We start from the raw sequence: 12,507 nt of genomic DNA on the forward strand, positions 1-12,507 counted from the left end.
GTGCTTATTGAATGCACCCTGGCAACTGTAAGGGTTTTTGGGGGAAACTCTGGGATCTTGGTGACGGGGTTCTTTAGTACCAGAGCCTGGATGCCCCTGGGGAAAAAACGCAGCAAAAGACAACATCACTGATGGGAGGTTCCCTCCCCAAAGAGGAAGCCTCCTGTATCTTGAGAGATTTCCTCATGCTTCTGTTTCCTTCCTGTGGTTGCAAGTCTTGCAGTCATTTACAAATGCCTGAGCTCAGATGCAGCAAGTGGGGCTGAGATTTCATGCTGGCATGGCCCTGCAGTTGTTGTCTCAGAGGTTTCTCCCAGTGCTTGTATCTCTGCTGGCAGCACAGGGCCAGGAAGCATCTGATCCCAAGGTCCAAGGATTACCCCAAGAAACAGGTAAGAAGTGTTCCTCTTCTTCCCTGGAGAGATTCTACTACTCCTCCTCCTGTAAGTTTGACACCTGTCTTTACTGCCTGCAGCACTGGGCTGAAACCCCGGCAGACGCCTGAGGGCTGTGCCAGCTGGGGTGCCTGCTGTCTCTGGGAGACCCCAGGGACAGGAGATACTGTGTGGTGTGGGTGCACCAGGTGTGCTGTGGAAGGACTGGATTGGGTTGGATGGTCGGGGATGGGACATGCCCTGCACCAAGCCAGTTTGCCAATGGTTCACTGGAGGCTGCAGGTCTTGTGAATCAAGTTTCATAAATTTATGCATCACGAATCAGTGTCTTCAGGGGCAGGGCTACCACTTTCTGTATACATCCTGTCCCCAGGTGTGCTCAAGGAACATTGTACGGTCTGAGAGCAGAGCAAAAAGGGAATTCGCTGTGGCTTTGCCAGCTGGAGGGGCCTGTGTGTGTTGGGGCACTGGGTATCTGTGTGTGAGGTGGGTCACAGCTGCGTGTTCGTGGGACAGAGCTGCTGGTCACAGTGCTCAGCTGAGCATCTCTTGAATTCTGCAATCAGGGTTGCTGACGAGCAAAGCCTGACCGCAAGTGGCTTGTTCACCGGCATGTCTGTACATATTAATGTCTGTTTAGAAGATCGTCTGAACCTTGTGAGATTAATTTCCACCCCTTTGGGAGAAGGAAGGTTATATTTTAAGCACTTTGAGGCTTCCCAGAGAGCCTTGCGGAGACTGGAACAGGGAAGTGCTCCTTCCCATGTGCCAGCATCCTTGCCTGTAGGAATCATTGCCACAAAGCCTCAACTCACAGCATTCAGCAAAATGCTGGGACAGGCTGTGCCTACTCAGCCCAGAGGATGGCAAATGTGGTGAGGATGGGATCTGGAGAAGGGAGCAGGGCTTGCGTCAGGAAAATGGGGCAGGGTCTGTGGTAAAGCAGGGAATATGAATGGAGAAGGCATTACTCATCCCAATGTCCCCCTGCATGGTGGCGTGGTGCGAGAAGACAGTAGCCAAGGGACTGACTGAGCCAGAACAAGGACCTAATAATTGTAACAGGGCCGTCTCTGACCCCTCTGGGAGGGATGAGCCGTAGCTGGAGAGACACACAGCCCAGCCGGGTTCATGGTGCTATGGCCCTTCAAGGGCAGCTTGATCTGGGGTTGGTGACATGCCTGAACAAGTGGCTGTGTTGTCCCCAAACCTGGTGTGTATACAAATGAGCCAAATCTATCACACAGAGATGAGATACTGTTTTATTACAGAGTTGCACAAGTCTGGATGCTGGAATAAAGCCAGCATGCCAGCAAGAAAAGTAACAGCCATTATGTAAAAAAATCTTATCACTATGTTCATACCCTAACGAGCCAATTGGTTACACATTCATATACTGCATTACATAAAGACTCAACTAATAGTGTGGACTTCAAAAGGTCTAAAACTGCAAGGTCAGTAGTGTCCATAGTTCATAACTGGGTGTTCTGCAAGTCACTCTTATCTGTGTTATATGAGCAGACCGACCCAAAACTGAAAGGATTTATGTATCTGTGGGTTAGCAATTGCAGACAGGATTCATTCTTTTAAGCGATGACAACAGCAGGAGGGCTCTCCTACTGCAGGGGAACTCCCTGTTGTGGAGGAGGAAACAGAGTGTCTCTGGGTACAAGGGTAGATAGGAAAGGTTTATGGATGAGTGATCATTCACAATTTGGTTACATAAGGAGAGCCTTGCATACAGGTCACGTCCTGGCAGATGGACATGTCACCTTTCCTCTCCCTTCAGGGGCTTGGTAGATTGCTGGAATATCTTTCCTACCACCTACCTCTGCTCTGTCTTCTCACCTCCCACTGCAAGTAACACCCACTTTCACCTCTGCCAGAAACATGCCAAAGGCCCCGGTGGAGCTCAAGTCTCCAGCTGTCACCAGACCAGGAGAATTACAAGAAGAATGAAGAAGTGATGCTGAGCTGCCCTGAGGGTTTCCAACCAACTTTCACCCATGTCAAATGTGCAAGGGAAGTCCAGACCATCAGTCATGGGAAACCTGTATACAGAGATGTTTGGCTTGGAAGGAACATCAGAGATTATTGGATCCGCATTCGGTCCAGTGTGGAGTGCCTTGGTAAGGACAGCATCAGGAACTCTTCTGGCTGCCCCACTCCGCCCTTCCTGAGCAGGGAAGGGAAGACTGCGTGTGCACAGGAAGTTTTGGGCTTTTGCCTGCCTGGGGATATGGTAGGTGCTGCTGAAGGCCATGTTGAGGCATCGCCTGAGCCTGCCCTGAGTCCAGCCGGTGGTTCACCAGTGGGTGGAAGGTCCTTGCTGAAGGTCCTTGCTGAAGGTGTGGGTGATATGGGTTTCCCTGAGGGCTTCTGGCAAGAGCATGTACACAAGGGAGAAAAGAGCTAGGTATGATGGAGTTTATGGTCTGCATGGCATCGTGGATGGGGCAGGAGGATCACAAAATCATTTTGGTTGGAAAAGACCATCAAGATCATTGAGTCCAACCATAACCCAACACTAGGACTAAACCATGTCCCTAAGAAACTTTTAAACACTTTCAGGGGTGGTGACTCCACCACTTCCCTGGGCAGCCTGTTCCAATGCCTGACAACCCTTTCTGTGAACAATTTTTTTCTTAATATCCAATCTAAATCTCCCCTGGCACAACTTGAGGCCTTTTCCTCTTGTCTTATCACTTGCTACTTGGGAGAAGAGACCAACACCCTCCATGCTACAACCTCCTTTCAGGTAGTTGCAGACAGTGATAAGGTCTCCCCTCAGCCTCCTTTTGTCCAGGCTGAACAGCCCCAGTTTCCTTAGCTGCTCCTCATCAGACTTGTGCTCCAGGTCCTCAACAGTTTTGTTCCCTTCTCTGAACTCTCTCCATCACCTCAATGTCTTTCCTGTAGTGAGGGACCCAACACTGAACACAAGATTCAAGGTGCAGCCTCACCAGTGCTGAGTACAGGCAGCCAATCACTTCCCTAGTCCTGCTGGCCACACTATTCCTGATACAAGCCACTCTGGCCATGACCTGCCAGCTTCCCCAGGAGAATGCTGTAGGATATGGTGTCAAAGGCTTTACTGAAGTCTAAGTACATAAAATACACAGCCTTTCCCTCACCTACTAAGCAGGTCACCTTGTTGTGGAAGGAGATCAGGTTGGTCAGGCAGGACCTGCCTTTCATAAACCCATGCTGACTGGGCCTGATCGCTTGGTTGTCTTGTATGCATCGTGTGATGTCACTCAGGATGATCTGCTCCATGACCTTCTCCAGCACTGAGGTCAGACTGACAGGCCTGTAATTTCCTGGATCTTCCTTCTGGCCCTTCTTGCAGATGAGCATCATGTTTGCCAGTCAACTGTAACCTCCACATTTAGCCAGGATTGCTGACAGAAATCAGAAAGTGGCTTGGTGAGCAGCTCCACCAGCTCCCTCAGTACCTTTAGATGTATCCCACCTGGCCCCATAGACCTGTGCATGTCTAAGTGGTATAGCAGGTCACTAACCATTTCCCTTTAGATTACTGGGGCTTCATTCTGCTCCCCATCCCTGTCTTCTGGTTCAGAGGGCTGGGTACCTGGAGCACAACTGATTTTAAGGACCAGAGGGCTCTGCTGTCTGTGTCCTCTCAGACTGTGCAGCTGTGAATACCACAGCTTGTTCCCTGTATGCAGATCCCCTCCAGGCTCTGTGTCATGGTGGGTACAGGCTTCGCACCATCTTCTGACAGCTTGGGGCACTGAGGTCACATCCAAGAGAGAACAGGGCAATAGTGGGCTGATTTGGGAACCTGATGAGAGGTCCCTGAAGTTTTGGAAACAGTAGTCGTCTGCTGCTTCCCAGCTCACTGAGGGTCCTGAGGCCTGGGCCACAGCAAGAGGACTCAGAGCTGGCTCCCTGCTGGCAGCTCTGAGCCTGGGTGGTGTGGGGACGTCTGTGCGAGGGGAAGGGGATGCTTCTCCTTTGACCTCCCCCTGAGGACAGCTCCATGCATGGCCCAGGCTTTTCAGGTGTCCCGTCTGGTCCTGTCAAGTTCTTTGCTGACTTTGTGTGGCAGATTCCTAAGGCACAATATAGCCGTGGCTCTTAGACGATGCCACGATGCCACAATTCACCATGGTCAAACCCTGATCAGTTAATGTGTAGGCCCTGTGCATAGTATGAGCCCCTTCACGGGTCCTTCAAGCTCTTACTCCTGATGGCCTTTCCTGGGAGGCCTGAGGGAAACAGCATGGGGCCATTTTTCCCCTCATCCCCTTTCTGCGGTTGTGGTGTAGGATGGCTACTCTGTATGGTGTCCTAAAGCTTCATCTCTCACTATACTGCCAGGAAAAATGAACCTTTCTCCTGGGATCTATGCACAGCAGGAAAGGGGCAGGTCTTTCTAAGAGCTACATATGTTGTACTGTAGAGATGCTGGGACCAACAGACAGTTTTGACTCACTGTGGAAAATTGCCTTGAGCAACAGTAGTCCAAATATTCACTCACATTCATTCCTGTCCAAACTCCTCCTGCTCCCCTACCAGAGAGCTGGAATGGCCAGTTTCAGCCTCTTGATTTCCCACCCTCCTGGTGGGCTGAAGAGCACGACTGTCTGATGGCAGCACACATGCAAGGTGGGGAGGGGAAGGAACGACTGACCATCTTGCAATGTTTCCTTCATAGAGGTCCTCCAGGTTGACCCCGGGACCCTGGAGATTTCCAGCACCAGCATCAAACTGAACTGGACCTGCAGTCTCCCTGACGTGTGCCAGCGCATGCGGGCCAGGTGCCGTTTGGCAGGACCTTCCTCCCCTCCCTGTGAGGCTGAAGAGGTGAAGGGAGAGGAGACACTACAGGGCCAGGAGGGAACATTCACCTGTTCCACTCTGCAGCCCTTCACTGACTACAGTGTCACCATCTCCCTGCCGCCCAGCACAATCCTGTTCACATGGTTGGTCAGGACAGAGGAAACAGGTATGTGCACATGAGTATAGGAGGGACAGCCCTGGCTGGTGTCACAGCTAGGGCAGGGGGATAAAAGTCTCCTTCACTCAGCAGCTCAACCTGATCATCCATTCCCAGCAGTGATGATCCTTGGCTGGGGGCTGCTTGGAGCCTTTGGGGCTTTGGGGCCCTGGAGCAGAGCACATTCCCTCCTCAACCTACCCCTTTTCACCATACTGTTGCTGCTCCTGCTGCAGCTCACACAGCCTTTGTTGGGGAAAAACCCTACTTGAGGGGGCCATTTGCAGTGTGTCTCCTGTGCTCGGAGCTGCTTGAGCACCTCCTCACTGGCCCTGGGTGTAACCCTGTCCTTTTGTGCTTCCAGTGCCAGATAAACTGGAGAAGCTGTGGCTGGATCCCAGCACAGGGTTCCTCAGATGGAAGCCGCTGCCCTCTTGCAAAGGGGAGATCATTGGATACCAGGTACCAGGGGAATAAGGATTCCTTGCGGTTCCTCTCACCTTGCCAGGCACCTCCCTACCTGAGCTCTGTGCAGGTAAGCGAGAAGCATGGGGAAGGGAAAGCCATGATGAGCTGCAGTTCCCAGCCAGTCCAGCTGAGTATCTCGCTGTGGTGAGCATGAGCATTTTCTGTCTCATCCTCCACATTTTCAGTGCTGTGTAGTTGCACAGAGAGGTGGTGGGTGCTTCCTCCTCTCTGGTCTTCCTTCCCAGGGCTGGGCAGAATTTGCGGCTCAGTGTGCAGCACTTGGTGATGTGTCTGCTGGGGTGGCCTCGCAGGGTTTCCTGTGCCTCTTGTTTTTTTGTTTCTGGTTTCTGCCACTCAAAAACCTGTGGCTTGAGCTGTCCTCTGAAAACTCCTCTGCTTATGGGAGAGCTGCAGCACATTTCCTTGAGGTTTCCCCAGTGTGTGCCTTAATGCACCTCTTCTGCCTGTGGGTTTGTGGCTCTTCCCACCGTGCAACCCTGCTTTCCAGCACTGAGGTGGGGTGACACTCTTACCAGTGTGCTCTGAGATCTCTCTGAGGAAATGCCTTTCTGTGCGGTGACAGGAACCCAGACATGCTGCTTCTTCCTGCCCCTCTTAGATCTTTCCTGCAGAAACCAGCAAACAGAGGCCCTCATGGCATTTCTTGTAGGTGTGTTCCAGCAGCTTCTCTGCTCCCAGACACCTCTATTTGTGAAAAGAGTCCTTTTTCTGTTTTCAGAAAACTAATTTTTTACATGTTGTCAAGATTTGATTTCCATAAAGACTATGACAGCTGCAAGGAAGGCTCAGGATCTCAGGAGAAATAGAGATGATGCATTGGAAATAGGGAGCCTACATCTGTATCCCTTGTGGGAATTCTGTCTTTTCCTTTACATGTAGATAAAGCCTTTGGAGTCCAGTCTTCCACAAAAGGAAACAGAACTTCAGGGCTCCTCTCGTGGGGGCTGTCACCACAGCACCTGCAGTGCGGCAATACCATACCAGTGACTTGTCCTCTGACTCATTATACATATACACACCTATGCAAAGGAACGATGTCCATCTTGCCCTCAGCTCTTCACAGGGGTTTGATCCTTTACTCACAGAAGCAGCCACTCTAACGTCTTGAGTGTTGGCTTCAAATTCCTCCTCTTGTCTGCATGGGGTCAAGGCTCCTGCTGGTTCCTCTCTGGGAGCCTTCCACAGCTGGGGCAGGTGCATAGAAGGGGAGGCTTGCAGGGGTGCTTTGCTCTCTCTGGGTGTGCTGTGGGCAGGTTCCCAGAGGCCAGCTGGGAGCTGCTGCCCTCCAGCTCTGTCTCCTGTTCCCAGCTGAACATCACAACGAGGAGCACGCAGGATGGCAGCCTCCTGGAGATGGAGCGGCTGTGGCTGAACATCCCTGTCACTGAGTACCGCCTGCCTGAGCACAGCCCTGGCAGCAGATATGTGGTGATGATACAGGGACTCACGGCTGCTGGAGCCGGGGCTGCGTCACTGTGGGAGCTTCAGACCAACAGCTCGGGTAAGGCTCGCTGTGTCCTGGCCTGTCCAGTGTGGCTATGACAGGTGTTCTGGCTGAGGCAGCTCGGTGTCCCCAGCCCTGTGGCCTCCCGGGTGGCCTGGAGGAGCCTGGGCACCGAGGAGCTGAGCTTCGCAGCCCGCACCACCCCGGGTGTCCCTGCTCCCTGCACGGCCCCTGCTGTGCTGCTCGCTGATGCTCAATCCCCAGGTCTTTCCCTCCAGACACCCCACACCCTCTCGACATCACCTGCCACAGCATCCGTGACATCTCCCCATCCCAAGGGACGGCAGTGCTTCTTCTCCACCCCATCGCCCGTCCCTCCGAAGCAGTGAGGTGAGTGCAGCCCCCAGCAGCTCTGCTCTTCGCAGCCCTGACATGGGTTTCCCCACCAGCAGCACCTGCCCACAGCCACCTCCATCCCTCTCTCCCTGTCCCTGTCTCTCCCAGCCCTCTCACCACGCTGCCTTGCAGGGAGCACCAGCTCATCGTGGCTGTGATGGACAATGTCACGTCAGTGGAAGGTGCCTGTTTGGGGGAGCCGCAGCCCTTCAACGCCAGCCAGCAGCCTGGTGCCTACGTGGCTGCTGTGCTCAACCTCACGGCCCCCACAGAATTTGTGTTGGGCAATGGGACCCACGGGCAGGGTTACCACAACGCTGCCCTTCACCCAGGTTGGGACTACATGGCCCTTCTCCGTCTCGTCCGCCGCTCACAACAGGTACCGTCCACCCATCCCAGGGGCTCTGAGGATGCTGCCAGCTGGGGCCAGGCCCCTCAGCAGGGTCTGGGCTGTCTGACGATGGCAAGCGGCAGTACTGCAGAGGCTCTGCTCTGGGTTCCTGTGCTGAGAGCCCAGGCACTTTGGCAGAACAGTGTCCCCAGGGTCCTCGGCCACAGCTGAGGCATTTGGTGGCCATGGGTGGGAGGCCCTTGCCCCCAGGGCAGGCTGTGGGGCAGGAGTGGCCTGAGCTCTCCCTCCCTCTCCTCCAACAGGCAGAGAAGTTCTCCTGCATCTGCTACAGCTTCTCTGTTGGTAAGTGAGCTCCTAGCTCTCTGTGCCTGAGGGTCTCTCCTGCATGCTCCCTTTTCCCAGCCTGGCTGCTTCCAATGGAGAGGAGCTGACTGAGAGCAGGAGCTGTGGGGTCTCGTTTTTTAATTCCATCTTTATGCAGCTTCTCTGAATCTTGAGGCTACCTATGGTAGATGGGCTTTGGGCAACCTTGGACCACTTGAACAGGTGTGGCACAAATGGCAGTTGGACACTGTGCATTATTGCTGCATCTTAGTCCCAGTGCTCCCCTGGTGCATGTGTAACCCCATAAATGCAAACCCCTCTCTACTCTGGGCTATGGCTGTGGCAGTCAGGGAGACAGGGCTCACACCAGAGAGTATCACATCAAGCAAGTACCTACCCTTTCTTCAGCAGCTTAGCTATTCTCCAATGCACAACCTGTGGCGGGAGATGAGAGAAGCTACTTTTCACCCCTTGCCCCTCTGTGATCTCCCAGTGTCCAGTTTGGGCTCTGCAGGAGCCTGAGACTGGGCTGTGCTGGTTGCAGGGCCGGAACCGGTGCCTCGACTGGGCAGAATGTCTGTGCTTCTGGCAGTTTTACTGGTGACTGCACTTCTGGCATTGGGGATTTTGCTGCTTTTCATGCTTTTGAGGTCAGTATGTGTCTCACCTCTCCTGCTCTCTGCAAGGCATCCAGCACCTTGCACTGCCTGGAAGTGTCCAAGTGGACCCTGAGATAAAGCAAAGTGGGAGGCCATGGCATTATATGTGCAACAACCTCTCCCCTGTCTCTCTCTGCTGCTGGTCTATGAGCATGACTTGCTGTTTTGCAGGAGAAAGTACAACAGTTCAAAAACCTCAGAGAACAACAGTGTTATCCCCCTGCGAAAACATCAAGGAGGTGAAGTATGAGCAGAGGCCCTGCATGTCTTGTCTGGACATACTGTCTGTTAAAAGCACAGGCAGGGAGCTTACAGGCTCTGTAAGATCCTTACAGAAACAAGAGGACCAGAGCTGGCTGGTATGGGGAAAGTGACACTTCCCAGGAGAAAGAGACCTGTGTGAGGAGGGACAATCTAGGGTTTACTGGGGTTCTGACCACTGCAATGACAGCTCAGTCCCAGCTGCAGAGCTATAGGATCAGCCATCAGGCACATGCTAAACTCCTGGCTTCGTGGTCTCCATAGGTGTGGGCAAGCTGAACACACAGATCCCAGTGGAGGAACTGCTGGAGGCTCTGAAAAGGTTCAAAAGGGCAGAAATAGAAGCAGAGCAGACAGAGGATGAATCACTCGACAGGCATGGCGCTGGGCGTCTGAGAGAGTATCAGGTCTGGTTTAGCTTTGTTTTTCCACCTGGCTGCACTGTCCACTCAGCCCTCAACCCTTCCTTGGGTGTGTGATACAGTTGGCCTTGGCCAGCCCCAGAAAACATGCCAGTGCAGAGCAGACTTGTCTTCTTCTGCAGCAACTGTCCTCCACTTTGTTGCATCCCTGCGATGCTGGGAAGGAGCTGTGTAATCAGAACAAGAACCGCTACAAGAGCATCATCCCATGTAAGTAGAACTCTCCAGGGATTGGCACAGGCACTCAGAGGTGGTTGGGCACTACAGGGTTCTGGTCTGCTGTAGGTGCCACTGCAGCTCATCAGCAGAGCTGAGCTCCTTGTCACATCATCTGTGGCCACCAAGACCCAGAGGGATTCAGCAAAATTGTTGCGTTGGACCCACTATTTTATATCCGGTTGAAGAATCCTTGTTCTGCCCCTCAAATCTCCTTGCAAGCTTAATCATTCATCATTGTATTCCTGTTCCTGCTGTTAGTCATTGCTAAACGCTGCTGTGTCCCATCTAGACATGGATATTTGTGCAAGAGTGGAGGGAGTGACCCAATTTATATCAAAACTTAAAGCTCCTTTGGGGCCCACATAGTGTGGACATTTGGACACTGCATTAACAGTCTTCCTCAAAAACATGTTGTATTTACTGCTCTGCCATGTCACCTTTCATCTCCTTAGCTGCTCTCTACCTCTGAACATGTCCTGAGGCCTGAAGTACTGCTGAGGAGGGAGAAGACAGTCCCAGACTTTCCTAAATCACATATTCCTCCTTAAACAGACACTTAAGTTGGTGCCCCGAGGAGACAGGCCACTAACTCCTACCTCCCTTCTCTTTCAGACGATCACTGCCGCGTGGTGCTGCAACACTCTGACACAGAGAATGGCTACATCAATGCCAGCTACGTGGATGTAGGTAGCGAGGAACTGCTGCCCTGGGCAGGGTGGAGGTGCCTGGTCAGGGTAGGAGGGGTGTCTGTCTGCTCTGGGTGGGGACAGTCCTGTTGACGTGGGCAGCCCCAAGGTCTGGCACTTGCTGCCCTTGAGTCCTGCCAGATCTGTGGGGTGTCACTTTCCTTGTGTCCTCTCTAAGCTACCCGGAGTACTCTGAGTTTCTGTGCAGTTCTCATCTCTAACAATAAGGGACCTGCATGAGGGACAGAAGCCAAAATACGGCTCAGGCTGTGGCACCCACCCCTGGTTGTGTGTTAGTTGCAGGGCAGCATCCAGGGCCGTGGCATGGGACTGTGATTGGGGTGGTTGTGCTGTTCGTACTCCTCCTGATTTCTGCAGGGATCCTGTGGTTTGTGCTTTCCAGGTGAGTAGGAAGGGGACAGGTTCAGCATGGCCCTGGGCAACTCCAGTCTCTTGCTCTGGACTCCCCTTTCACTGTGATTCTGTGACTTTCCAGGAAAAGGAAGTCTTTGCCCAGCAAAGCTAAGGAGGATCATTAAAAAGGTAGGAAAATGCAATTCCCTAGCCAACCATCACAGGAAGGGCTGTATGGCTGGGTGACAACTAGGAGGAGACCGGAGATCTCAAGGGAGAGCCTGACCCTCAGGAGAAACATAATCTCAGCCTATTCACTGACACATCTCTCCATTTACCCCAGCCCAGTGTTGCCAGGGACAGTAGGGATGGCTCTGACCGCTAAGCCCCATGCAGCAGCAGAACGTGGCTCCAGACAGTGCTCCCAGCCTGGAGCAGGGGCAGAGGCAAGCAAAGACATCCATCCCAAAGGGTGTCTTATGGCTCAGACCATTGAGGGACCAATGGTCATGTCACCCTTCCAGAGGAGAGATCTGCCATGAGGGGTCTCAGGAGGGTCAGGCTCAGGGACTGTTGCTCTCGCCTAGACGCTGATGGGCACTTCCAGGGACCTGTGTTTGGGCACAGCTGGGACGAATAGGTCAGGCTGTGTCAAGCACTGCCCTGTGCTCCGTCCTGTCTCAGACACTTGTGTGTGCAGGCAGCTGTGGTGTCATGAGCTCCCCACACAGCCGAGGGCATGCAGCAGCCTCTGCCCTGGGTGCTGTTAGTCTCCACAGGTAAAGGTGGCCAGGCTGGAGATCAGTCACTCTATTCCCTGCACAGGAGGCATTCAGTGTGGTGAGGGGTGGAGAAGATGGGGAGGATGACCCCAGTTCCATGCTGATGTATGTCAGGGCCCCTGGCTCTCCTGTGACTGTGACCAGCACTAGGGGTCTCATCCAATTCAGAAGAGCAAGAGGAAATCAGGAGGCCAAGGAGGGTTGTGAGCTTTTTCTTTTCTCACCCCCTTTACCTCCTAGCTTTCACTTATCTCTGTTGTAAGGCCTTTGACCGCAACTTTCTGTAGTGCCTGCTTTTTAGACTTCGCTTTTATTTTTGCTTTCCTAGAAACAGGAACTGTACATCAGATTTCCCAGTCCCTGACTCAGCAGGACTCAGGCTGAGGCATGCCCATGGTTCTGTCATGTCCTGGGTTACCAACCCCTCTCTGCTGATACCGAGCCAGACCCAGGGCTTTGCTGGACCTTGGCCTGACTTGGCTGCCTTTATGACTCTGCCCTCTCTGTGTAGACAACCAATAAAGACTTGTGTTTTGGATGGGTCTGCCTGCCCTGCTACTCCTGTCTTGTCTCCTCATTGCCACTCTGGGGTCATATCTCCCTGCACGGAGTTAACTGCACCCTGTTGAAAGGTGGTCATGAGCAGGGCTGCTGTGACCCCATGTTCCTGAGTGCTGCTGGACAGCCCTACCAACCCTCAGTGCCATGCTGGGCAGCTCTCAGGTGCGGTTGGATGAGGTGTGTGGTGGAAATCAGTGGAG

The 12,507-nt window shown here is 53.2% G+C and overlaps 1 protein-coding gene across 2 annotated transcripts; it reads left to right on the plus strand.

Annotated features, from left to right (window-relative positions):
- Positions 1–219: 219 nt before the first annotated feature.
- Positions 220–12,304, plus strand: LOC136115245 (receptor-type tyrosine-protein phosphatase T-like). 2 transcript variants are annotated; one of them, XM_071802160.1, is made up of 13 exons: positions 220–392; positions 2,282–2,524; positions 5,077–5,367; positions 5,723–5,820; positions 7,156–7,348; positions 7,570–7,681; positions 7,820–8,066; positions 8,342–8,381; positions 8,908–9,013; positions 9,194–9,261; positions 9,548–9,690; positions 9,828–9,915; positions 10,537–10,844. In XM_071802160.1, the coding sequence occupies exons 1-13, from the start codon at positions 248–250 to the stop codon at positions 10,701–10,703; spliced, it is 1,941 nt and encodes a 646-aa protein (XP_071658261.1). In that variant the 5' UTR covers positions 220–247; the 3' UTR covers positions 10,704–10,844. The 2 variants fall into 2 exon arrangements, with proteins under 2 accessions (XP_071658261.1, XP_065717319.2); XM_065861247.2 differs by lacking the exons at positions 8,908–9,013; positions 9,194–9,261; positions 9,548–9,690; positions 9,828–9,915; positions 10,537–10,844 and adding exons at positions 10,908–11,013; positions 11,107–11,153; positions 12,075–12,304.
- The last annotated feature ends 203 nt before the right edge of the window (positions 12,305–12,507 follow it).

The sequence above is a fragment of the Patagioenas fasciata genome, chromosome Z (assembly GCF_037038585.1).
Source record: "Patagioenas fasciata isolate bPatFas1 chromosome Z, bPatFas1.hap1, whole genome shotgun sequence".
Lineage (NCBI taxonomy): Eukaryota > Metazoa > Chordata > Aves > Columbiformes > Columbidae > Patagioenas > Patagioenas fasciata.